Genomic DNA, 27,547 nt, shown 5'->3' with positions numbered 1-27,547 from the left:
AATTGTAAAAAAAAATTTAAAAAGTTATTTTGCCTTTTACATTGATTTCTCAGTATATTATGGGGCCTTTGCTTCAAAATTAAAGTGATACAACAGTATCTCCGTTGGCCAACTTCAAAGTATATAACTTCACCACCATGGCCACAACCACGTACCAAATGTTCCTTAAGAGCAGGATCATGTGACACAACATGCGATCATCTACTAGCAGAAATGTATGGAATTTATTTAAAAAAAAACACAATGCTTTCTTTAAAGTTCTGTAAGGAACAGCACAGAAAATATTTAGCATAAGGAATATAAATCATAGCAACAATAGCCACTATTTAAATTTTTTCTTATGGTGGTACTTTGGTTTTTCATTATGAACATTCTCCTTATAGTCTTCATCCTCTGAGTCATCTTCACTATCAGAATTTGTCTCATCATCGTCCTCATCATTACTTGGCTCATCTTCGATATCCTCCTCGTCCTGTTCACCTTCCTGCTCTTCTCGTTCCAGAATCTTACGGAAAGTGTTGAATTCTTCAACTGAGGAACGTGCTGTTTTGGAAATGAAGTCCTCCTCGGAGAGCTGGATGACTTCCTTCAGCTTAGGGTTGGAAGGAGGACACTCTCTCTTCTTATTAGGGGGCTGGAATCTACCAAGACGTTCTAAGAACTGGTGACGAACTCTGATCTCATCTAATGATGTTTGAAAAACTTGAGCAGAAATTATCTCTCTGTGGTTTCCACCCATGCGAAAATATACGTACTATAGGTGAAGAAAAAAATATTTAGATTTCAAAGCGAAGATAGGCAAAATAATATATTGCGCTTACATTTTTGCATCATTGTCTCAAATCCATTGTCGTTGTGACAATACTGCACAAACCGCAGGATTTCATGAGTCACGATGGGGATAAGTAAGCAGCCACCCAGTGCACCCACTGATCTTTGTCACCAAGTCGGGCGAAAAGTCATCAAAACTGGCTGAAAACAGAACATATGGCTACACTAAGGGTATAGTTGCGGAGGGGAATCCATCATGGGGACATAACTCGTATGTTCTGCTCACAGCCGATAGGGACACCGATCAGCGATTTCACTGCTATCTACTAAAATGTTTCTTCCAAGAGTATTTTTTAATGGATGCTCTTAGCTCATCTTCAGCCATCAACAGGACATTGCCCTTCAACCCCGGGCTATTTTCCATTTTTTATTTTTCTCTCCCCTACTTCCCAGAGCCATAACTTTTTTGTTTTGACATCAATATGGCCGTGTGAGGGCCTGTTTTTTTTTGCGGGACGAGTTATACTTTTGAATACCACCATTGGTTTTACCATATAGTGTACTGGAAAAAGGGAAAAAACATTTAAAGTGCAGTGAAATTGCAAAGAAAGTGCAATTCCACAATTTTTGATTTTTTTTCCTTACCATGTTCACCTATGCTAAAACCAATCTGGCAATATTATTTTTCCAGGTCATTATGAGTACGCAGATACCAAACATGTATAGGTTCTTCCACTCATAGCAATAATCTGGTCTCCTGCAGAGCCCGGGTTGTCATGCCAGCTCATCGGCGCCCCTCGATCATGTGACAGGGACGTAGATGGGAGGAGCTAGTCACGTGCTTCCGGAGCGTTCATGTTAAATGCCACTGTCCGAGATTGACAGCCGCGGGTGGATCATGATAAACTCAGCTGGCATGTACCAGAAAAGATACTGACTCAGCTCAGGAGCCCGCATCAAAGGGGGAGACATGACATATGACGTATTTATAAGTCATATGTTGTGACGGGGTAAATGGGTAAAAATACAATACCATACTGCCATGCTAACAAGTAGCGCACTACATAGGGTTTGTTAGCAATGGGACTATAAAATAATGATTGAATAGATAAATATAATCTTAAAAATGCATTCTGAATAATAAGAAATCAGATATGTTCACTAACCTGAAACAAATCTTCCATATGACTGGGATCCTGGGTCAGGATTTCAGGAGTAGAGTTTAAGATGTTCAGTACCTGCTGCGATGTAAAATGACACCGGCTCTTGAGACACTGTATTGCAGCCGTTAGACGGGAGCGGGACAAAAACAAAAGAGCCGGGCATCTCGACAGAGAGTTCTGCATAGAACCTGTATGGAAATGCATCATAAAACAGAAGAAACTATTTAGAAAATACCATTCAGATTCCGGATTTTATAGAGCACTATGTGGGGCCATGATACTGTATGAATGGCAACAGGGCCCCGTTATACTGTATGGAAGGACTATGTTGGGCCCACTATACTGTATGGTGCACTTTTTGAGACCATTATACTATAAGGAGGGCTCTGTGGGGAGTACTTTGTCTAAGCTTTTAATTTTGACCCTGTGTGTATCTGAATTTGACATCCCTGGTCTAAGGTCAAATATCCGCAAGATGATTTGTCTGGATTACCTCTCAAGAATAACGCTCCCTTGTCTGGAGGATAAAGACAGAGGTTTTCTAGATTAGCCAATTTCCTTGGAAGAAGCTAGTCAGGCTGCTGGAAAAATGGCTAATGATAAGGCCACTGAATCAGATGGGTTTCCGATATAAATCTATAAACAATTTGAGGAAGAAATATTACTGAACTACCTGGAAATGATTAATAATGCATTTTTTCAGTGGTGTTCCCAACGTCATATGAGGCAGTAATAGATGTTCTGCCTAAGGAAGGAAAAGATAGAGAACTGCCTGATTCTTACAGGCCTATCTCATTGCGGACAACAGATGTTAAGATTTTGGCAAATATTCTGGCCTCCCGACCAAGTACAGTTATTGGATCAGTAATTCTTCCTGACCAGGATGGCTTTATGTCCTTTAAGTCAACTGTTATAAACTTATAGACACAAAAGAGAATAGTAAAACCAAAAACACTCAGTTTGAAAAAATGTTGCAGTAATCCGCAAGTGCTAGTAAAAGATGTAAAAAACAGGGTATTTGGTTGATACGTTTTTTGCAAAAAATGTATACTAAGCTGCTCTACCAATCTTCACGGTATACCCTTATCAGAGCAGTCCTAACTAATGTATGCAATCCCTATCTGATGTATTTAAAAACCTGATCATCTGTATATAACCTGTGTGAACAGGGTTCAGAGAGGAAAAATCCATGTGTGCATACAGGGTAGAACAGCTTTTGTGCAGATAGCCCAAGAGGAGTGGTGGAACTCCCCAGTCTTGTAGACACAAGAGAACAATTATGGAAACAGGAACACATGGGCTACTTGCACAGTGAACAAGTCTGTATGATCATGTTCACACACCACCAAGAAACCTGAAGACACAAAAGAGAATAGTAAAACCAAAAACACTCAGTTTGAAAAAATGTTGCAGTAATCCGCAAGTGCTAGTAAAAGATGTAAAAAACAGGGTATTTTGTTGATACGTTTTTTGCAAAAAATGTATACTAAGCTGCTCTACCAATCTTCACGGTATACCCTTATCAGAGCAGTCCTAACTAATGTATGCAATCCCTATCTGATGTATTTAAAAACCTGATCATCTGTATATAACCTGTGTGAACAGGGTTCAGAGAGGAAAAATCCATGTGTGCATACAGGGTAGAACAGCTTTTGTGCAGATAGCCCAAGAGGAGTGGTGGAACTCCCCAGTCTTGTAGACACAAGAGAACAATTATGGAAACAGGAACACATGGGCTACTTGCACAGTGAACAAGTCTGTATGATCATGTTCACACACCACCAAGAAACCTGAAGACACAAAAGAGAATAGTAAAACCAAAAACACTCAGTTTGAAAAAATGTTGCAGTAATCCGCAAGTGCTAGTAAAAGATGTAAAAAACAGGGTATTTGGTTGATAGGTTTTTTGCAAAAAATGTATACTAAGCTGCTCTACCAATCTTCATGGTATACCCTTATCAGAGCAGTCCTAACTAATGTATGCAATCCCTATCTGATGTATTTAAAAACCTGATCATCTGTATATAACCTGTGTGAACAGGGTTCAGAGAGGAAAAATCCATGTGTGCATACAGGGTAGAACAGCTTTTGTGCAGATAGCCCAAGAGAAGTGGTGGAACTCCCCAGTCTTGTAGACACAAGAGAACAATTATGGAAACAGGAACACATGGGCTACTTGCACAGTGAACAAGTCTGTATGATCATGTTCACACACCACCAAGAAACCTGAAGACACAAAAGAGAATAGTAAAACCAAAAACACTCCGTTTGAAAAAATGTTGCAGTAATCCGCAAGTGCTAGTAAAAGATGTAAAAAACAGGGTATTTGGTTGATACGTTTTTTGCAAAAAATGTATACTAAGCTGCTCTACCAATCTTCACGGTATACCCTTATCAGAGCAGTCCTAACTAATGTATGCAATCCCTATCTGATGTATTTAAAAACCTGATCATCTGTGTATAACCTGTATATTCACACAGGTTATATACAGATGATCAGGTTTTTAAATACATCAGATAGGGATTGCATACATTAGTTAGGACTGCTCTGATAAGGGTATACCGTGAAGATTGGTAGAGCAGCTTAGTATACATTTTTTGCAAAAAACGTATCAACCAAATACCCTGTTTTTTACATCTTTTACTAGCACTTGCGGATTACTGCAACATTTTTTCAAACTGAGTGTTTTTGGTTTTACTATTCTCTTTTGTGTCTTCAGGTTTCTTGGTGGTGTGTGAACATGATCATACAGACTTGTTCACTGTGCAAGTAGCCCATGTGTTCCTGTTATAAACTTATGTAGACTTTTTTTGTTGTTGTTGTTGCTGGAAGCAGCACAGGAGGATCCTAGGCAGAAGGTGTCTTATCGTTAGATGCCACCAAAGCATTAGATAGTGTCGAATGGGGTTATATACTAAAGAAAACGGGTTACGCTGATATTTTAGCAGTTTGTACTTTATACAAGAGCAAATGGAGAGGTTTCTGGAGTTTCACAGTGGAATTAGACAGGGCTGCCCACTGTCACCCTGCAATTGAACTGTTAGCTTGCATTAGGCTGCTTTCACACATCAGTTTTTTGCCATCAGTCACAATCCGTCAGATTTTGAAAAAAACGAATTCGTCGCAGATTGTGAAAAACTGATGCGACGGATCCGTTTTTTCGTCGAATCAGACTAGCTGATCCAGCTAATTGGATCCTAAAGAAAAAAAAAAAATCGGAGCTTGCTCCGTTACAAAAAACGGATTCCGTCATTTGACAGATCCGGCGCCATAGACTTCCATTCTATCAAATGACGGACGGCGACGGATCGGTCGCTGTCCGTTTTCTCCAGCTGCCAGATAAACTATTTCCGACGGATCCGTCGAAAGACGAATGAAACGTGAGGCCATCCATCGCTAATACAAGCCTGAGAAAAAAAAACATCCGGCGGCAACTTTTGCCGGTTGTTGCTGCGGTTGCCTCAGCGACGTGGCGCGTCACTTCCGGGTCGGGAGCACAGCTTTCGGTGACGCTGTCACTGTGTGCGCTTATGGGATGCTATTTAAGACGGACGGACGCATTCACCCGGACTGCAGCTTTACCGGCGGTCCATACAAGGGACTAAAGTATGTATGTATATATCACGTAGTTTAGCTGCTGTGACGGGTGATGACGTCGGTCACTTATGTATTACACTAAGCGAATGTGTCTCTCTATTTCACCTTCTGTCCCAATTTGGTGTGATGTAATTTTAAATAGGTTGCTAATAAAATTTATATAGATCTTCTTGAAACTCGACCATTTGATCATCTTTTTTTCGTTTGTATTCATGTATGGTTTATGATGATGGGTCTGGTAGTCCTAGCAGACACATGAAATGGGTTAATATGTGGCAAGTAATTTGTATCATGTGTCTGTGTCATTTTTGCTTTATATGATAGTTGTTCAGGGGAAGGATACAAAAAGCTGTCTCAGAGATTTAACCTGTCAATTTCCACTGTGAGGAACATAGTAAGGAAATGGAAGAACACAGGTACAGTTCTTGTTAAGGCCAGAAGTGGCAGGCCAAGAAAAACATCAGAAAGGCAGAGAAGAAGAATGGTGAGATCAGTCAAGGACAATCCTCAGACCACCTCCAGAGAGCTGCAGCATCAACTTGCTGCAGATGGCGTCACTGTGCATCGGTCAACTATACAACGCACTTTGCACAAGGAGAAGCTGTATGGGAGAGTGATGAGAAAGAAGCCGTTTCTGCAAGCACGCCACAAACAGAGTCAGCTGAGGTATGCAAAAGCACATTTGGAGAAGCCAATTTCTTTTTGGAAGAAGGTCCGTGGACTGATGAAACCAAGATTGAGTTGTTTGGTCATACAAAAAGGCGTTATGCATGGCGGCCAAAAAACACAGCATTCCAAGAAAAACACTTGCTACCCACAGTAAAATTTGGTGGAGGTTCCATCATGCTTTGGGGCTGTGTGGCCAATGCCGGCACCGGGAATCCTGTTAAAGTTGAGGGACGCATGGATTCCTCTCAGTATCAGCAGATTCTTGACAATAATGTTCATGAATCAGTGACAATGTCACAATAAACCTCATTTCAAGGCAGAAACATTACTGTGTCCAACAATTATTAGATATATGAAACTGAAATAGCTGTTGCAAAAAAAACAATTTTTATAAAACATTAAGCTTAAGATTAATAGGGGTGCCCAAACTTTTTCATATAACTGTATAAAGATTTTCATCCTAGTTTTCCAGATCATTTGTGATAAAGCCCAGCACATTTGGGTACAGGGAGTCTTCTAACAATTCAGCTTTACACTTCTCCAACTAAAACCACTGTGATGTGCATATCTCCTAGATTTCCCTCACATTCCCTATGATCTACAGAAAAGAAACAAAACAGATAAATAAAAATGCTACTAGGACCAGAATTGAGTTTAGAAATAGGTTGGAAAATTAAGGGAATCGTACATTTATTACATTCCTACTGGATTGGCTGATTGAGGCTATTTTCATAGTACCCCCATCCATGTGCATGATCAGTTTATATGGAACAAAGGTTAAGCATACACGCTGCTATATTTAAAATCCCTGGCACTGACCATAAACAATGATCATGGGGGTCTCAGTGGTCAGACCCCACCGATATAGCATCTGTCGCCTATCTCTATGCAATTAAGTTGGTGAAAGTTTTTGGCTGCAGTCGGCAGTCGCGTTCTTGGGGCTCACATGAGGCTGCTATATCACATCAAGAAGAAGTGAAAGAGCAACCACAGCCTTGACTTCCTGATGATGTTCAATACGTCCAAAGGAGGGAACAGTGACGCCAACACTGACTGGGCGCATGGTTCATGTGATGTAACAACCTCATGAGACCCACGGGAATGTGAGTGACGACACCGTTGGAACGGGACCTATACAGGAGGTGAACATAAGTTTTTTAATTTTAACGGGGGAAACCTTCACATTGAGAAGGAGCTGTCTTAGCAGTGGACAACCCCTTTAAAATCTTACCTTCTCCCAGGCCAAGGACCCTCAGTGCGTCTACTCTGTCTCTCAAAGCTTGGTCTGTAGTCTTTAGAAGCTCTGGACTTTCTTCGAGCATTCTCAGTACTGTCTTGTGACTCAGTCCAATGAGACATAGCTCCTTGATGTTTGGTGTCTTGTGTGGAGGGCATTTCATACTCTGGATCTTTTCAGCTTGCTCCTCAGAGAAACCAAGTTCAAGAAGTGCCTGTCTAGTATCGGGATTATAGGACACACTCCTCAAAAACAGACTGGTTCGACTGAAAGAAAAAATGTGTCTGAGACACAGGGACACCTGTGAAGGTCAGAAGACAAGAGTCAGATCATGAATGAAACCCTTTCAATCCTGCAAAATGGTACAAAACTAGGAAACTTAGCAAAGCTACTCTAGGTAACGTATCTGCCCAGTGAAAGGCATAGAGGAAATGCTGGCATTTAAAGGTTGACCTTTCTGATGCCAGGCTAAGAAAGGAGATAATTGGTTTGTGCCAATGTTTTCAAAGTCATGTGCATCTTAAAGTTTATTGCATTTGGGATTACCTGAAAATAAAATTAAAACTATGCCTGCTAGAATTGGGCAAGAGAATTATGCTTTATTCAGGCTTGAAAAAAAAACAAACTTGCATTAAAATTCAGAGACCACAACACTTTTTATATAATGTGCTAATTTTGGAAGGTACAACCTAAAAACTTGATTTGTGACAACGTTTGATGCAGTTTACACGAAAAGCTGGAAAAAAACATTGATTAAATGTGGGCCCATATAACACATAGCGGGGCCAAGCCTGCCAGAGCAAGAGCCACCCTTACAAAACAGCCCTAAACTAGGGTGCACAACATGCGGACCCCAGCATCTGACTCCTGTTTAGTAATTCTCACACTATAGGGATAGCTGTGCTCATTGTATGGTCACCTTGACTTTTTTCTGGACTGGTAAATAGGGGAGCAGAGGACCCTCTTTGTTTAGAGTTGAGAACGTTCCTGAAATAGAACTCCAATTTTTAGATTACGGCATATATATTCACAGCCGAAACGCGCGTCGGTGAGGACGCTCCTGGACCTGCTCCTGGCCTTTAAACGGGTAATAGCATCAGCTGATGCACGTTGATATTCATACAATTATTGCAGGAGTTGTAACATTGACCTATTGGGCCACATGGGGAATGTGCAATATAGATGGCAATACTATATAACAGACATATATTCTCCTGGTCACTCTAATACAGTATATTATGTTTTTGTGAGTGTCCTACTTTTTGCATGTGCTATTGGGTGTAACCCTACCTCTTCCTGTACATGTTTATTTAAGAAAATGATTTTTTGTATATATTTTGTATGATTTATTGTATATATGGAATCTTTGATTGCGTGTTTTTTTTCTGTACATTACGGTGTGTATAATATATATATAAAAAAAAAAATTATATATATATATATAGATAGATAGATAGATAGATAGATAGATATATATACACACACACATTTTACTGTCCTTCCTTAAATTACGGTATGTACAGGGGATGTTCACAGTGTGATTTATTTTTAATGGGATGACCCTATATATCAGAGAGGCGGTCATCAAATTTTGTGATCGTACATTATATATATATATATATATATATATATATATATATATATATATATATATATATATATATATATATATATATATATATATATATATATATATATAAAATGTACGATCACAAAATTTGATGACCGCCTCTCTGATATATAGGGTCATCCCATTAAAAATAAATCACACTGTGAACATCCCCTGTACATACCGTAATTTAAGGAAGGACGGTAAAATGTAAGTTGGTCAGAGCCCTTTCACACAATGTCCCCCCCACATTCAGTGGTCCCCATTTGGGCTTAAATCCAAACCATCTGCAAAACAAGATTTGGGGATTTGAGGTGGGGATCAAGACACAGTAGACTACTTCGTGGCCCACTTGATGCATATGACCGAATTCTGTTTGGTGGGGGATTGAAATGTAAGCCCCAATGGGGCCACTGAACGCAGGAAAGAAGGGGCTGTGTGAAAGGTGCGTTATACAATAATACACATGTCTGCCATGTCATCACACATACTAAAGGGCGCACACAAGTATAAACTAGTTATATAGGGTTGCCTTTTCGAGAAAACATAAAGGAAGTGATTTTGCAAAGTAAAAAGGGGGGGGGGGGGGGGGACAAAACTTTCCCCTCCATCAGTCTGCAATGTGCCAATGAGATGACTGCAGACTTATGGCGCCAATTCTGTGAATCCATATTTCAATAAAGTATGTGTGTCAAGTGCACGTTATTATGGATAATTAGAGGAACTGACACCAGATACAATCCCATTTATAATGCGTATATGCTATACAGAGCACGGAGGAAGAAGGGTGCTGGTCTGCAGAAATACCGGGACAATTACTGCATGACAACGCTTCACCAGCCGGGATGGATTTTTTGTTAAATCTATTTTTGTTTTTTTGCTACAAACATTAATGGTTGCTTGGTCACAGCCAAAAGTGGAGACTGGCGACAGCAATGGTAACACAGTGTGAGCTTACAACAGTCGGCAGATAACCGGCTTCAGTATATTGGCATTCGGGCAGCTCACAAAAATGGTAGATGCAACGGTGAACATAAAGGCTCCACTCAAAGGGGCATAGACTGTACATCCTGAGCTCCATAAAGTGATTACAAAATTCTGTTCTTCTGTTTTTAAGCGTTTATTCACTTTAAATTGCCATTTTAGCTCCCATGTGGCAGCTATGAGAAGGGACTTACAAAGAGTTTATTTCTGGCTTACAGAAAGCAGTCTGAGCAGAGAACTCCCTTCATGATGTCCATAAGCCTTAGACTACCTTCACACATACGTTTCCATTTAGACATCTACACCGTTTTTCTCTCATGCGTCATTCCCATTGCCTCCATTTGTTTCTCATCTGTTTTTATGTTCAATCTATTTTATTAAACATTTTATAAATAAAAATATATTATATGAAAAATGATAATATATAGCATCATAGAAAATATCTAGTATTCAAAATGAGAATACCACTTCTAACAGTAAGTCAAACACACCATGGTAGACAATAACAGTAATCATATGGCGAACGCCAACAAGGTATTCAAGGAAGGAAGTATCCTCTATATTATGTAGAAGAAAGACGTAGGATAAGAAGAGGGAAAGAAAGACAAGGGAAGAAATCAAAAAGGGGTTATGGATAAAGGGGTCTTTAAAATAATGGGTATATTAATGCGCAAATTCTTATGTAACTGTAAAAGTCAGAGGAACAAGTTATGGAAATCAGGTGAGTCCTGAAATAAAATCCATCCACTCCAAATCCTAAATGTATTGTTTGTTCCACTGCAGTCTGCAGACAGCTCCTCCATTCTGCACAGATTGACCATTTCCTTACCAGTCTAATATGTCAGGGGAGTTTGGAAGTTTCCAAAGCTGCGGGATTACCATTCGTGCTGCTGTTAGACAAAACCGAAGAATCTCTCTTTTCTGAGTCCCTATTGAAGAAGGTAGAATTGACAGAAGAGCTAGAAGAGGGGACCTTACTACACTGTTTCCAGGGATTCATCGACAACTGTCAAAAACCATCTCCCAGAATGGCTTGATCTTAGAGAACTCCCACCAAATCGCATCTGTTATTAAAATTGAAGAAGGGAGACTGAACTTTTATTTATCCAATGACCCCATAAACGTTAAATAGCAAATCTTGCTCCACAAACCCGATGGGAACAGGACGAGCTCCGATTCTCACACATTGGACTCGCAGATTCATTTCTTTTAAAATGCAGGTGTGTATAGATCCATGAAACTTCATGGGTCCGTGTGCTGTCCGAGAAAAAAAAACAGGACATCACACAGACGTGTACGACAAATGTGTGACTGTAGCTTTAAAAATACAGGGATTGCTGTTGTGAGACGACTTATGACAAGAACATGTTAGCAGCAATGTGGCGTCTGTAGGTTCTGGGTTTTGTTTTGGCAATTGCTGAAATATTCTACCCTAGCAGCAAACTTATAAAGTTATGTCCACGGCGGAGGGAAATTCTGTAGATATTCCCTGAAGATGTGTCCAGAAAATCTGCAGGGGATTACAGCACCAGCCAGGAACAGAAATCACACACGGCACACAAATGCTCCAACACTTTGTTTTGTAATAATACGGCACAAACATTCAGGTTCTAGAAAAGCAATATTTATTTACACAAATAAAACAATAGTAGCAGATAATGCAAAATGTGACAACGGCTTCAATAATACAGAAGAAAGGAAAAGATACAGGTGGAGAGAGTGCATGTTATAGGTGAGGAACTGGAGAGCTGTGCGGCGTTCTTATCAGTTTAACCTGGAACACAAGAAAAAAAAACATAAAAACATAAAAACAACTCCGTTACACAAAGTACATCTAGAACATGTGCTCGAAGTGCAATTTTATTTGGTCCAAAAGCACATTGTGTTCACCCTGCAGGAACTGTGCAGGAAGCTTTTTATATTTAGGCTATGTGCACACGTTGCGGATTAGGCTTAGGAATTTCTGGTGCGGATTCTGCCTCTCCTGGCAGAAAACGCACCTGCGGTTCCGCAGCGTCTTTTGTGCGTTTTTTACCCCTGCGGTTTTCTATAATGGAATGGGTACAAAAACGCTGCAGATTCACAAAAAAGAAGTGACATGCTACTTCTTTTAAACCGCAGATTTTCCGCAAAGTGTGCACAGCATTTTTTTTTCTCATTGATTTACATTGTACTGTAAATCAATTGCGGATCTGCAGCGTTTCTGCACCTCAAAAAACGCTGCGGATCCGCAGAGAATCCGCAACGTGTGCACATACCCTTATAGGATGGATGCTAAATTTTCATTGCCGTTTAGTCACTATTTTCAGGACAAATCTCATGTGTCTAGATGTTACTCTACAATATACTGAACTTTTTTTTTTTTTTTTTTAAAGCTACCAAACACAAAGCTATTACTTTTTTGGTATTATAGTGGTTTTATTTTTAGGGAAATACATTTCTCAATAATACAATACCAATCAATAGCTATGACAGGTGCAGGTCTGCTAAAGGGGCCTCAGAAGGTGATCCTGTATAGTGGACCATCTACATGTCAGGTGAAAACCCCCTTCAAAAGTGACACAATCGGGCAGCAAAAGCATTTATATATTGCCTTGTGTGGTACTAATGCCATAATACAGAATCCCACTGTTCCGAGAAGGAGGCCAGGTTTTGATTCTTAGCTCCAAATCCAGTCTAACGTGGGTTTTGATAGATATTTATTTTGGGTTTTCCTCCCTTTGCTACATTGAAAGATGAAATCTGCAACATTAAATGGCATGCCGCATATTTTAAAAGCTGCACCCCATGTAATCTTTTCATATTGAAGTCTTCTGCAGCATGAGTATGGAATTTGTTACACCTGCAACCACTTGCCTGCTACTGTATGTTACCTATAGGTAAAATCCACAGCTTGCCTGTTCCATGCAGACTTATCCTAAGGGTGTTTTTTTATGTTGCATGTTGACTCACCAATAAAATATCACATTAACTGTATGAATCACCAAAAAAAAAAAACAAAAAAAAAAAAACGATCCAATGAAGAGTTCTGACATTTTCTTACATAGAATGGCGCCATCTGGTGTTCAAAGTGTAGATCAATGTACATGTCTAATGAGCCGATGCTGGTGGACACACATGCTCAGTAACTCTCCGCATAGGGATCCTCTGTTCACTATTTCTGTTGGGTGTTATGCAGTGAACAGAGGGTCCCTATGAAGAGACCTGACTGTGGGGAGAGTGACTGAGCATGTGTGTCCCCAGCATTAGTAAATTAGCGTTAGATAGGGACATCGCTGATTACCCACACTAAAGGCTTCAGTGGAGGTTACAAGTGTATCCTTACCTGAGAAGTATTCTGCCACCACTGCATCCCTCTTCGCCGTGCCCTCCATTGTGTCATCCTCCGTCGATTCATCTTTGATTGGGGGTCTGAGATCCAGTGCGAGGTCAACGTCAATATTTTTTAGCACTGCAATATTGTGTATTATACAGCACACAAGAATAATTTTACTGACTTTCTCGGGGTTATAGAGGAGAACCCCATTGGGATTGTCCAAACAGCGGAAGCGGCTTTTCAGCACATCAATAGTCCGCTCCACCGCAGAATACGTTGCGTTGTGAGATAAGTTGTATCGCACCTCAGACGCCGTAGCCGGCTTCTCGAAAGGTGTGAGAAGCCATTGTTTAACGCCATATCCTGCATCTCCTGAAAGACACGCGGTATCATGTAATCATTCCAAACTCTGCTCGACAGCACTCAACTTTTCATTTATATATACAGAATGTACAGAAAGATGGAACTAACGAGTGTGCACGCGGCATTCAAGGGTTTGTGTAGTACAATTAAAAGGGGCTGTCCACTATTGAAAAACCCCTGCCTAATTACTTCAGGGCCCCATAGAAAATAAAAACAATCTATCCCTACGTCCTGCAGCGGCGATGTCGGTGCTGCTTTTCCAGAAGGGCGACATGTGACAGCTGCAGCTTGCTCATTGGCTGCCGTGGTCAGGTGACCCAATAAGGCCGCGTCACCCCCCGGAATAGCAGGGCCAGCATTAGTGGAGCAGCGCCACTGCAGGACGTAGGTATAGATTGTTTGGTTTGGTTTTTTTTAACGGGGGATTAAGCAGGGGTTGTCCAGTATGGAGAACCCCATTGAACATTTTAAAATTAGATCAATGGTGGTGCTAAAAGGGGAGAAAAAAAAAAAACACATTAAAAGCATATTCACCTGCTGGACCCGTCACTCCTCAATAGTGCTATTAGAACAATGTGGACTGCACACCCTAGCCCAGATAAATAACAAACTATTCAGAATAATCCTCGTCCCTCGGAAGCAAACCACTATGCTATTTAATTCATGCACTATAGCCTCAATATTGCCGTCAGTGTCCCCTGCCGGTCTCTTGGCTTCATCTTCCAGCCGGGGAATCAGGAGACCAGTGTAGTGGTCACGTTGTGTCTGAGCCAGAAGAAAGTCTCACGGCGGGTGCTGATCGGCTGCAGCAGTCTTCTGACTGACAGAATGTGATTGTTTCAGCCAATCAATGGCAAAAGCTGTCACCCGATATTCCAAACAGCAAAAGGAAATTGAGGTCAGAAAACAGGCAGGGAACACTTGCAGTAGTACAGCGTAGTGGTGGGGCTTCGGAAGGCACTTTTATTTATAGATGTGGACAAAAAAAAAGTGATCTGATTGACAGATGGGATTAGTAATATCAAATATTTACTAAGAACTGAACCCAATTTTAATCACTGTCAAACATAATGGTACTGAGCCCATACAATCTGTATTAGCCACAGAACTTTTCTTACAGGGATGATCACTACCGGAGCTCCATAATACTCACCTAACAACCACCCACTAAATTCTCCTTTGTCAAATCTTTCGTGCATCTCAGATTGCTTCAGGACCGAAGAGTCGTGTGTTGACCCAGGACACTGTGAAACTACATCCAAGATCCTCGTGTCCGAGTCACAGATGACCTGCACATTGATGGAGTGATAGTGCTTCTTGTTCCGATACATCTGCTCCATCTCAGAGGGTGGAGAGATGGCTATATGTGTGCATCCCACCGCACCCAGGACATCTGGGAATCCGTCAATGCTCCGGAAGCCTTGCTTCACGAGATGTAAGCCGGCAGGGTCGCTGGGGAACTTTATGAATTGCTCAGCGAGTTTTAAAATGGCGGATATGACCTCCGACAGAGCGCGGCTGAAGGTGCTCTGGGTTATGCCGCCAGCTTCAGCCACAGTGCTCTGTAAAGACCCGCTAGTGAAATAATGAAGGGCACAGAGTAACTTGACAATCCCAGGAACTGCATTACTTCTCTTTGTAGTGGAGATTAAGTCTTTCTTAATGAGTTCATACAGAGACATTATAGCATCTGAATTAAGGCGGTAACGTTCTTTAATGTCATGCTCATCAATCTCAGAGAGATCAATTCTGGCAGGGAATATTCTCCTCCGTCGTCGTCGTCTTAAGAACTGCCTTCTACTAATATTGCTTTCTCTGTACTGCCGTGGCGGGGGCACGTAGCGAACTTCTTCATTTAATTCATGCCGGGCTCTCAATCTTCTCAGGATCAGATATGGCACCGTCAGGAACATGATGAACCAAGAAGTGGATACTGCAGAGCTGCGGAAGACAAATACAATATAATGAACCCAAGCAGAAATATGACAAAAGGTTATAGCTCACGAGTTCCCCAGTATTCATCTCAGGGATACACCCGATGCATGGACCTTCCTGGCAGTAAAGAGGAGACACATGGGTCTATGACTGCAGAGAACATATCCACCATGAAAGGCTGCAGCCCAGGACTAGTCTCTATGGCATCATTATACTGTGATACATGCACCATTTAATAGAAGTAGAAAATTACTTACTACCGTATTTATGGAAGTGATGAGGTTCTTAATGGTGGCAAAGAGCGAGCATCCAAGTAGAGTGTCTAGACTGAAGGCAGTGGATCCAGGCGGAGTCCTTCATCCACAGGTGTTCTAAGGAAAGAGAGACACTTCCGGAGTAACACCCTGGTGTGTATCCATATGGAATAAGAACGCAATGGCACAACTGCAATTCTTTTATTTTCTTACTAATGTAATATAGTTAAAATGAGTATTGAAAGTATGTACATAAATAAACGTAAAAAATAGTCTAATTCTGTAGGTTAAACAGGGGAAGGTGTGCAAGCTGGGAGATAAATATGTACCCGGATTTTATCAGTTATACAGGAGACTGCGTATAAAACATACATGACTTAATACGCCAAACTGATCACATCGTCCCTTGGTTTGCAGAATCTCCTACCCTGATAATTATAATCTTTATTTTTTAATAATAATAATCTTTATTTTTATATAGTGCTAACATATTACGCAGCGCTTTACAGTTTGCACACATTATCATCGATGTCCCCGATGGGGCTCACAATCTAAATTCCCTATCAGTATGTCTTTGGACGCGTCACCTTGTCCATTTATAGCCACAAAGGGAACAAGTGACAGGAGAAGCGAGACCTACTGCGCACACCCGAGATCCACGAGTCCTGCACTGACACACATTAGGATGGGGCCACAGGATGACAGATGTTGCACGACAGCGAGTCTCGGACAAGTCATGCAGACCAAAAACATCTGAGAAACTTATCTGCAACTTGCTGTCGTGGGAAAAATGTAGAACTGTGATTTTGCAGTAGAACAAAAAAAAAGGCCAAGTCACAAATAAGTCGCAGGCACATTTGCCTCGCGTAGAAGTCTATCACAAGCGAGTCACGTGTGAAACCACTAGCAGGAAATCCAACATATTCGGAAACAATCGCGACTGTCTTACAGCCGGAGGAGGTCGCAGTGCGATGGGACTTGTTCGTCACGCATGTCAGCAGATAAGCTGAGCAGAAAAGTGATATGGGCATCAATGCCATTTGCTATCAAAGGATAACTTGTACAATTGCCTAAACAATCTTTGAAGTGACAATCTGGACCAGAAGAACCCAGCCACTAACTTGTTAGTAAGGATATGTTTACACATGGCTTTTATTGCAGCATGGTTTTTTTGGCTGCATTTTTTTTTTCTGTGGCAAAAAAAGCTGTGTTTTATAGTGAAAGGGAAGAAGATTTAAAAAAATCTCATGGTTTCTTTAAATCTGCAGCATATCAGTTCCTTCAGTGTTTTCGCAGCATATTTTACACGTTCAAGTAAAAACCCACCAAAGACGTGCATACTTTACTCAGCATTTTTCCGGCCAATTTGGTGCAATTAACAATGGGATATGACGGGCCGGTCCAGCACAGCGCAGCCTGGGGGAACACAGAGGACTGTGTGCACTGACCCCATCTTTGGTCCTGTTTCTAAATCCAAGGGCAGCGATTTCTTCTGCTCTTTTGGCTTTGTGAAAACTGAAATTGATTCCATACAGATAACTGCAGAGAGGTTTCCTTCCCCAGAGCAAAGAGTCAATTTATCATCCTACCCTGCACTCAGGTTTTTTTGTGCTTTAATACTTTTAATCACTTTTTTTTTTAAGTCAACATATTTTGAGATCTAGAACTTTTTTCATTCTCTCCTTTACAGGGTTCCACAATGTCTTATTTTTTTCTGTAACATCTTGTAGTTCTTACTGTTAACACTTTAGGGTACATGCAACTTTTGATTTCATTTTATGTGAAGAGGGATGAGCAAAGAAAAAAAAGGTATCCTAAAAGAATTTCTTTTTCTATGACATTCACCTTGCAACATAAGTGATTTATACTATGCGTCGTTATGGAAGCAGCGATACAAAATAAGGTGTTTTTTTTTTTTTTTTAGAATATCTATTAGCCATGTAATCCTAGAGAATACACCGCACTACTAATGTATAAAAAAAAAAAAAAAAATGTCAGTGTTAGGTCGGGGTCTCACGTGCGAGTTCAAAGAGAGAAACGTGCATGAGTGTCTCGCATCAATACCCGGCACTATAGGACTATTAGACCTTACTTCTGGCAGGATCTAATAGGCTTCCAGACTTTGCAATCGGGACGTCTTTGTTACCATGGCAGCCCATTTAAACACTGCAGAGGGCTGATAGGGTGACAGAGGAAACATTCTCCCAAAGTCAGACTCCTTACTGACATCTAAAGAAACAGCTGGCTCCCGCTGTGAACGGCCATGCGCCATGGTGCGGTAACAAATGCAATGCACAGATTTATTGTGGTGCTAGAAAAGATTACATTTTTCTTATTCCGTACCCAATAAAGACACGGAAGTGACACAATAATGGCAGCATAAGCTCGAGGTGAAGGCTAAAGGGAGCGGACTTCATTTTGCATGAGAACAGGTGTTTACGCACACAACCATGTGGCTGACTGTAATGGTCTTGCAGTTGTGATGGGGTGAAACATCTGTTCCCCTGAAAAATGCAGTCAATGATTAGTGATTATTTTATAGCAGATGTTGGCTGTTATTTTGTTTTCCGGAGGTGACCAGCCCATAACACACCGCCCTCACATCTTTATTCACACATCAGTGGTTGTCATTGTGCTGACATTATGATCTGCATAAAATAAACGGAGACTTTACTCTGATCTGTTCATCTGAACTCGCCAGTGTAAGGCTGCGTGTCCACGATCAGGATGGCCGGCGGTATCGTCAGAGCGGCTTAGCCGCTCTGCGCTAAGCCCCGCCCCCTTCTGGGACGCGATGATGCCGGATGTGTTCACAGCACACATCCGGCATCATCGCACCCATCGCATAGGGCCCTGTGCTATATCTTGCGGCGACGCAGCGTCGCAGCAAGATATACGGACATGCTGCGATCTGAAAAGACGCGCAGCATGTCCGGAGTCGCAGGGCCGCCGCGTGCGTGTTACCACGCATAGTGGAGACGGGATTTCATTAAATCCCCTCCACTATGCTGTAACATCTGGACGCTGCGTGTCTGACGCTGCGGCTCTTTGCAGCGTCAGACACGCAGCGTTTCCTGCACATGGAAGCATACCCTAAGGCTTCATTCACACTTCTGTCGTTTAGGGGCCATCGCAATGCGTCGTTCTGTGCAAAAAACGCATCCTGCAAAGTTGCCCACAGGATGCGTTTTTTGCACAGACTTGTATTATCGACGCATTGCGACGTATGGACACATTTTCCATACGTCGTGCACTGGATGCGTCGGTACTTGGTGGGCCGTCGTATCGAAAAAACATTCAAGAGAATATTTTTTTGTACGTGGGGTCCTGCAATTCCTACCGCGCATGCGCGGCTGGGACTCCACCCCCTCCTCCCCGGGACTTCGCAATGGGCAGCGGACGTGTTGAAACACTGTGTCCGCTGCCCACGTTGCGCTAAAAAACTTCAACGTCCGTTAGTACGTTACACCGACGCTTAGCGACGGCCACGTACCTACGGAAGTCTGAAAGAAGCTTAAGTGTATGGTCAGCACAAAAACGAGCAGCACATACGAATCGTAAAATACAGACAAGCGAATGAAAAAACATCAAAACAGTCTGATTTTTTGCTGACCTGAAAAAAAAAAAAAGTCACTGATGTGTCAGGCTACTTTCACACTTGCGTATTTAGCAATCCATCGCAATCCGTCGTTTTGGGCAAAAAAACGGATCCTGCAAATGTACTCGCAGGATGCGTTTTTTGCCCATAGACTTGTATTGCCGACGGATCGTGACGGATGGCCACACGTCGCGTCCGTCGTGCACTGGATCCGTTGTGTTTTGGCGGACTGTCATCACAAAAAAACTTGAATGTAACTTTTTTTTGGACGTCGCGTCCGCCATTTCCGACCGCGCATGCGCTGCCGGAACTCCGCCCCCTCCTCCCCGGGACATAGACTGGGCAGCGGATGCGTTGGAAAACTGCATCCGCTGCCCACGTTGTGCACAATTTTCACAACGTGCGTCGGGCCGACGCATAGCGACGGCCCCGTACCGACGCAAATGTGAAAGTAGCCTTACCTTGCTCAACCAATGTATTAGGCCTCTTTCACACTTCCGTCTTTTTCCTCCTGTCGAAATCCATCGAGTTTTGAAAAAACAGGATCCTGCAAATTTTTCTGCTGGAACCTGCATTTTCCTATAGACTTGTATTAGCGACGGATTGTGATGGATGGCCATCCGTTTCATCCGTCGTGCACGGGATCCGTCGGAAAATAGCGGTCCGTCGTCTGAAGAAAACGTTCAGAGGAACGTTTTTTTCTGCACATCGGAAAATCGCTCAGCGACGGGCCCTGCGCTGTCAGTCGTTGGCTATAATGGAAGCCTAAGGGCGCAGGATCAGTCGCTGACTGTCACACACAGGAATCCAGCAAAGTATCCCGTTTTTCCATTCTGAGCATGCCTGGAAAGATTTTTCAAGTCAGGGAAAAATTCTCTCTCTCTCCCCCAGAGTCTTATACCTGAAAACACAGGCAGGAACTCCTTCGACGCATCCGTCATAACACTGGATGTGTTGCACACGTTTTCCACTACTTTCACAACATCCGTCGATACGTCGCTTCACTGCATTACGACGCACCGGGACCGATGGAAGTGTGAAAGAGGCCTTATGCATGTCCAAGAGGTAACGTTTTTCCTAGTGTCGAGTGACATGTCAAGCCTGATATGCTATGGTGAGGAGACTTTAAAGCTGCAATGCTCCTCTGGGAAATATGCAAATTGTCGTTTCAGATGGGAGGAGGACTGGAACTCTAGCGCCGCCTAATGGAAGTAGCAATCCTAAAAGTCAATATCGACCCTCTAACGAGCCTTGTCACATAACTTAGGATAAAAGCCGAATCCTCAATTTGACTTTTTGGATTGCTACTTCCATTAGGTGGCGCTAGAGTTCCAGTCCTCCTCCCCTCTGAAGAGACAATTTGCATTTATGTAGGAATGTTACTGCTTCATATATAAGGGGCATTAACACGAGACCATCTTGTCTACATGTAAATCTGTGGTAATGGGCGGTAATCAGTGTGCGGCTTTGTTGTGGAGTTACCTACAGTACGTGTCCACCAGCATCAGTTATGTCTGAACGTCTGACTATACAGGATAGGAAAACATATGTAACGGCCCACGGACAACGCTACGATCACCGCGCTGATGGAAACATTGGTGCTGATTCCATGTGAATCCTGAGACTCCTTACACAGTTATTAATGAAAGCGCTTTCAGCTCCAGCCATTTGCACCACTGAGAACGGCAGAGCGGTTGTTGGTCACTGCATGAACTATGCATTAGTGCGCACAGGGCTATAGGCGAACGGCCTGATCACAGGACCACCAGGACTCCCCCATCACACAGGTCAGCACTGTCATGTCTACTAGGATGGGGCACTGGGTACAGCGACTGCTGGGGGTTGTGTACGCGGAGAAGGGGGCAGAGAAACTGGTAATGGCTACAGTTATTGCTGGTGTAATGGGACTGGAAAGCACCGATACTGGGGGACGGCGGACACTGACTGCTAGGATTATCATAATAGGGAGCCCTAGTATGGGGGTACAGTGGCTGCTGGTGTTAGGCACCAGAATGGGGGGCTGCACCTTATGTATTATGGTGTTGGCAACACTGATATGGGGTATGCTCTGACTGTTGGTGATACTGAGGGGCACTGATAGCACACAATGCAGCTGCTGCATTATGGTACCGAGGCACTAGTATGGGGGTACACGGACTGCTGGTGTTAGGCATTGGAGGCAGTGTTCTGGGGGTGCTATAACTGCTCTATTAGGGTATTAGGGCACTGTTCAGGGGGTGCTGACTGCTCTATTAGGGGCACTGATCTGGGGGTGCTATGACTGCTGGGGTTCAGTAGTGGGGGCACTGTTCTGGGGGTGCTATGACTGCTGGGGTTCGGTAGTGGGGGTGCTATGACTGCTGGGGTTCAGTAGTGGGGGCAATGTTCTGGGGGTGCTATGAGTGCTGGTGTTCGGTAGTGGGGGTGCTATGACTGCTGGGTTTCGGTAGTGGGGGTGCTGTTCTAGGGTTGCTATGATTGCTGGGGTTCGGTAGTGGGAGCACTGTTCTGGGGGTGGTATGACTGCTGGGTTTCGGTATTGGGGGCACTGTTCTGGGGTTGCTATGACTGCTGGGGTTCGGTAGTGGGGGCACTGTTCTGGGGGTGCTATGACTGCTGGGGTTCGGTAGTGGGGGCACTGTTCTGGGGGTGCTATGACTGCTGGGGTTCAGTAGTGGGGGCACTGTTCTGGGGGTGCTATGACTGCTGGGGTTCGGTAGTGGGGGTGCTATGACTGCTGGGTTTCGGTATTGGGGGCGCTGTTCTGGGGGTGCTATGAGTGCTGGTGTTCGTTAGTGGGGGCACTGTTCTGGGGGTGCTATGACTGCTGGGGTTCGGTAGTGGGGGTGCTATGACTGCTGGGGTTCAGTAGTGGGGGCAATGTTCTGGGGGTGCTATGAGTGCTGGGTTTCGGTATTGGGGGCACTGTTCTGGGGTTGCTATGACTGCTGGGGTTCGGTAGTGGGGGCGCTGTTCTGGGGGTGCTATGAGTGCTGGTGTTCGGTAGTGGGGGCACTGTTCTGGGGGTGCTATGACTGCTGGGGTTCGGTAGTGGGGGTGCTATGACTGCTGGGGTTCAGTAGTGGGGGCACTGTTCTGGGGGTGCTATGAGTGCTGGTGTTCAGTAGTGAGGGCACTGTTCTGGGGGTGCTATGAGTGCTGGTGTTCGGTAGTGGGGGCACTGTTCTGGGGGTGCTATGACTGCTGGGGTTCGGTAGTGGGGGTCCTATGACTGCTGGGGTTCAGTAGTGGGGGCACTGTTCTGGGGGTGCTATGAGTGCTGGTGTTCAGTAGTGGGGGCACAGTTCTGGGGGTGCTATGAGTGCTGGTGTTCAGTAGTGGGGGCACTGTTCTGGGGGTGCTATGACTGCTGGGTTTCGGTATTGGGGGCGCTGTTCTAGGGGTGCTATGAGTGCTGGTGTTCAGTAGTGGGGACACTGTTCTGGGAATGCTATGAGTGCTGGTGTTCGGTAGTGGGGGTGCTATGACTGCTGGGTTTCGGTAGTGGGGGTGCTGTTCTAGGGTTGCTATGATTGCTGGGGTTCGGTAGTGGGGGCGCTGTTCTGGGGTTGCTACGATTGCTGGGGTTCGGTAGTGGGGGCGCTGTTCTGGGGTTGCTATGACTGCTGGGGTTCGGTAGTGGGGGCACTGTTCTGGGAGTGCTATGACTGCTGGGGTTCGGTAGTGGGGGCACTGTTCTAGGGGTGCTATGAGTGCTGGTGTTCGGTAGTGGGGGTGCTATGACTGCTGGGTTTCGGTATTGGGGGCGCTGTTCTGGGGGTGCTATGAGTGCTGGTGTTCGGTAGTGGGGGCACTGTTCTGGGGGTGCTATGACTGCTGGGGTTCGGTAGTGGGGGTGCTATGACTGCTGGGGTTCAGTAGTGGGGGCACTGTTCTGGGGGTGCTATGAGTGCTGGTGTTCGGTAGTGGGGGCACTGTTCTGGGGGTGCTATGACTGCTGGGGTTCGGTAGTGGGGGTGCTATGACTGCTGGGGTTCAGTAGTGGGGGCACTGTTCTGGGGGTGCTATGAGTGCTGGTGTTCGGTAGTGGGGGCACAGTTCTGGGGGTGCTATGAGTGCTGGTGTTCGGTAGTGGGGGTGCTATGACTGCTGGGTTTCGGTATTGGGGGCACTGTTCTGGGGTTGCTATGACTGCTGGGGTTCGGTAGTGGGGGCGCTGTTCGGGGGGTGCTATGAGTGCTGGTGTTCGGTAGTGGGGGCACTGTTCTGGGGGTGCTATGACTGCTGGGGTTCGGTAGTGGGGGTGCTATGACTGCTGGGGTTCAGTAGTGGGGGCACTGTTCTGGGGGTGCTATGAGTGCTGGTGTTCAGTAGTGAGGGCACTGTTCTGGGGGTGCTATGACTGCTGGGGTTCGGTAGTGGGGGTGCTATGACTGCTGAGGTTCAGTAGTGGGGGCACTGTTCTGGGGGTGCTATGAGTGCTGGTTTTCGGTAGTGGGGGCACAGTTCTGGGGGTGCTATGAGTGCTGGTGTTCAGTAGTGGGGGCACTGTTCTGGGGGTGCTATGACTGCTGGGTTTCGGTATTGGGGGCGCTGTTCTAGGGGTGCTATGAGTGCTGGTGTTCGGTAGTGGGGGCACTGTTCTGGGGGTGCTATGACTGCTGGGTTTCGGTATTGGGGGCGCTGTTCTGGGGTGCTATGAGTGCTGGTGTTCAGTAGTGGGGACACTGTTCTGGGAGTGCTATGAGTGCCGGTGTTCGGTAGTGGGGGTGCTATGACTGCTGGGTTTCGGTAGTGGGGGTGCTGTTCTAGGGTTGCTATGATTGCTGGGGTTCGGTAATGGGGGCGCTGTTCTGGGGTTGCTATGATTGCTGGGGTTCGGTAGTGGGGGCGCTGTTCTGGGGGTGCTATGAGTGCTGGTGTTCGGTAGTGGGGGCGCTGCTCTGGGGGTGCTATGATTGCTGGTGTTCGGTAGTGGGGGTGCTGTTCTGGGGTTGCTATGATTGCTGGGGTTCGGTAGTGGGGGCGCTGTTCTGGGGTTGCTATGATTGCTGGGGTTCGGTAGTGGGGGCGCTGCTCTGGGGGTGCTATGAGTGCTGGTGTTCTGTAGCAGGGGCACTGTCCTGGGGGTGCTATGAGTGCTGGGGTTCGGTAGTGGGGGCGCTGCTCTGGGGGTGCTGAGTGCTGGGGTTCGGTAGTGGGGGCACTGTTCTGGGGGTGCTATGAGTGCTGGGGTTCGGTAGTGGGGGTGCTGTTCTGGGGGTGCTATGAGTGCTGAGGTTCGGTAGTGGGGGCACTGTTCTGGGGGTGCTATGAGTGCTGGGGTTCGGTAGTGGGGGCGCTGTTCTGGGGGTGATATGACTGCTGAAGTTCGGTAGTGGGGGTGCTGTTCTAGGGTTGCTATAACTGCTGGGGTTCGGTAGTGGGGGCACTGTTCCGAGTGCTACGAGTGCTGGGGTTCGGTAGTGGGGGGCTATGACTGCTGGGGTTCGGTAGGGGGGGCACTGTTCTGGGGTGCTATGAGTGCTGGTGTTAGGTAGCGGGGGCACTGTTCTGGGGGTGCTATGACTGCTGGGGTTCGGTAGTGGGGATGCTATGACTGCTGGGGTTCGGTAGTGGGGGCACTGTTCTGGGGGTGCTATGACTGCTGGGTTTCGGTAGTGGGGGCACTGTTCTGGGGGTGCTATGAGTGCTGGGGTTCGGTAGGGGGGGCTCTGTTCTGGGGTGCTATGAGTGCTGGTGTTCGGTAGCGGGGGCACTGTTCTGGGGGTGCTATGAGTGCTGGGGTTCGGTAGTGGGGGCTCTACTCTGGGGGTGCTATGACTGCTGGGTTTCGGTAGTGGGGGCACTGTTCTGGGGGTGCTATGAGTGCTGGGGTTCGGTAGGGGGGGCACTGTTCTGGGGTGCTATGAGTGCTGGTGTTCGGTAGCGGGGGCACTGTTCTGGGGGTGCTATCAGTGCTGGGGTTCGGTAGTGGGGGCGCTGTTCTGGGGGTGCTATGAGTGCTGGGTTTCGGTAGCGGGGGCTCTACTCTGGGGGTGCTATGACTGCTGGGTTTCGGTAGTGGGGGCACTGTTCTGGGGGTGCTATCAGTGCTGGGGTTCGGTAGTGGGGGCGCTGTTCTGGGGTTGCTATGAGTGCTGGGTTTCGGTAGCGGGGGCTCTACTCTGGGGGTGCTATGACTGCTGGGTTTCGGTAGTGGGGGCATTGTTCTGGGGGTGCTATGAGTGCTGGGGTTCGGTAGCGGGGACACTGTTCTGGGGGTGCTATGAGTGCTGGGGTTCGGTAGTGGGGGCTCTGCTCTGAAGGTGCTATGACTGCTGGGGTTCGGTAGTGGGGGCACTGTTCTGGGGGTGCTATGACTGCTGGGTTTCGGTAGCGGGGGCACTGTTCTGGGGGTGCTATGACTGCTGGGGCACTGATATGGCGGTACAGTGACTGCCGGTGTTCTGACACTGGGGGACACTGTGGCAGCTGAAGACTTTGCCCTTTAAAGACTCCGTATAACCAGCAGACTGTACATCACAAACGTGTGACCTCCGCACAGGAGAGCGGGCGTGTAGTCTCTCCCCTATATACAATGAATAGATTAGTTAACCCGATGAGGGACTACAAGTCCCAGCATCTGTCTACCACTCACCATTGTCACAGCGCTGCTGCCGTCCTGCACTTCTTTATCCTCCACAGATCACAGAAAACAAGAAGACAGGACCTTTGATGACGTCAGACCATGTGATCAATCACGTGTTTGGGAGGAGCCAGTGTTCGGGCTGTGCAGTGCGTCCAACTGCCGTGTGAGGAGCGGGCGGTGAGGCCGGTTACACACGTGCTAGTATAGTATTAGGTTATATTACCCTGTGCCTTCACCAGACCGTGACACGGGGCGGAACTGACACGGAGGGGGGACAACAGACACGGGGGGAGGGGAGACTGACACGGGACGTACTGATAGGACCAAAGAAAAAGTATGAACATAAGAACTTTTTGGGGACGGACTAAACTGCATATTGGGATGATGGGATTATGGGCTGCAATACTAGACTCCACCACTAGATGGCAGCACATTTTACAAATGCAGCCCAGGAAATGACTTCTTCTAATATAGCAAGAAGGGAATTCAATGGAAATACTTAAATGAATCAGAACATCCACAGGGCTCAATTAAAGTTTAATAATAGAACCAGGGAAAAAAGATTGTAACTATATGGGATTATGTGTAGAATATCGGGTTACACACGCCTGGTGATATATCTCATCAACATCTCATAGGAATATGGGTATAATTATTGTTCTGTATGGGGATTATGGGTGAAATATCACAAACACACCCGTCGAGAGGAATAAAGTGTAATATTTTAGTGCGGAGGCTCCAGGGAGGCGGATAGAGGGCTGTCCACACTGCTGGACCTGTCAGCTATGCCACCATAGCTGCGGCTTGGTGGCATTGAATGTGATGACAGGTCAGCTTTAAGCCTTTTTTTCAGTACTGAAGATAAGCAGTTAAAAGTCTCTTAACCCCTTAGTGACAGAGCCAATTTGGTACTTAATGACCAGGCCAATTTTTGCAATTCTGACCACTGTCACTTTATGAGGTTATAACTCTGGAACGCTTCACCGGATCCCACTGATTCTGAGAATTGTTTTTTCGTGACATATTGTACTTCATGTTAGTGGTAACATTTCTTCGATATTACTTGCGATTATTTATGAAAAAAATGGAAATATGGCGAAAATTTTTAAAATTTTGCAATTTTCAAACTTTGTATTTTTATGCCCTTAAATCAGAGAGATATGTCACGAAAAATAGTTAATAAATAACATTTCCCACATGTTTACTTTACATCAGCACAATTTTGGAAACAAAATTTTTTTTTGTTAGGGAGTTATAAGGGTTAAAAGTTGACCAGCAATTTCTCATTTTTACAACACCATTTTTTTTTAGGGACCACATCACATTTGAAGTCATTTTGAGGGGTCTATATGATAGAAAATAATGAAGTGTGACACCATTCTAAAAACTACACCCCTCAAGGTTCTCAAAACCACATTCAAGAAGTTTATTAACCCTTTACGTGCTTCACAGGAACTG

The 27,547-nt window shown here is 45.0% G+C and overlaps 1 protein-coding gene across 2 annotated transcripts; it reads right to left on the bottom strand.

Annotated features, from left to right (window-relative positions):
* Positions 1-202: 202 nt before the first annotated feature.
* On the bottom strand, positions 203-26,208 carry MTERF4 (mitochondrial transcription termination factor 4). Of its 2 annotated transcripts, XM_069727723.1 has the most exons (5): positions 26,099-26,202; positions 15,903-16,016; positions 14,864-15,651; positions 13,357-13,719; positions 11,640-11,805 (listed from the first exon to the last, which is right to left on the bottom strand). In XM_069727723.1, exons 3-5 carry the CDS (start codon positions 15,621-15,623, stop codon positions 11,801-11,803), a joined length of 1,128 nt encoding a protein of 375 aa, XP_069583824.1. In that variant the 5' UTR covers positions 15,624-15,651; positions 15,903-16,016; positions 26,099-26,202; the 3' UTR covers positions 11,640-11,800. The 2 variants fall into 2 exon arrangements, with proteins under 2 accessions (XP_069583825.1, XP_069583824.1); XM_069727724.1 differs by lacking the exons at positions 11,640-11,805; positions 13,357-13,719; positions 14,864-15,651; positions 15,903-16,016 and adding exons at positions 203-754; positions 1,938-2,122; positions 7,433-7,739 and having other exon boundaries at positions 26,099-26,208.
* Between the last annotated feature and the right edge of the window lie 1,339 nt (positions 26,209-27,547).

This window comes from Ranitomeya imitator, chromosome 5 (assembly GCF_032444005.1).
Source record: "Ranitomeya imitator isolate aRanImi1 chromosome 5, aRanImi1.pri, whole genome shotgun sequence".
NCBI classification, from domain to species: Eukaryota; Metazoa; Chordata; class Amphibia; order Anura; family Dendrobatidae; genus Ranitomeya; species Ranitomeya imitator.
Note: the sequence above shows the minus strand (reverse complement) of the source record. Positions and strands in the feature narration are given on the sequence as shown.

Bases quoted from the DNA above. Each gene is read 5' to 3' on its own strand.
- MTERF4 (XM_069727723.1), bottom strand. From the start codon at position 15,623: ATGTTCCTGACGGTGCCATATCTGATCCTGAGAAGATTGAGAGCCCGG. The intron at 13,720-14,863 runs GTGAGTATTATG...CGTGTCTTTCAG, and splicing joins ATTTAGTGGGTGGTTGTTAG to GAGATGCAGGATATGGCGTT.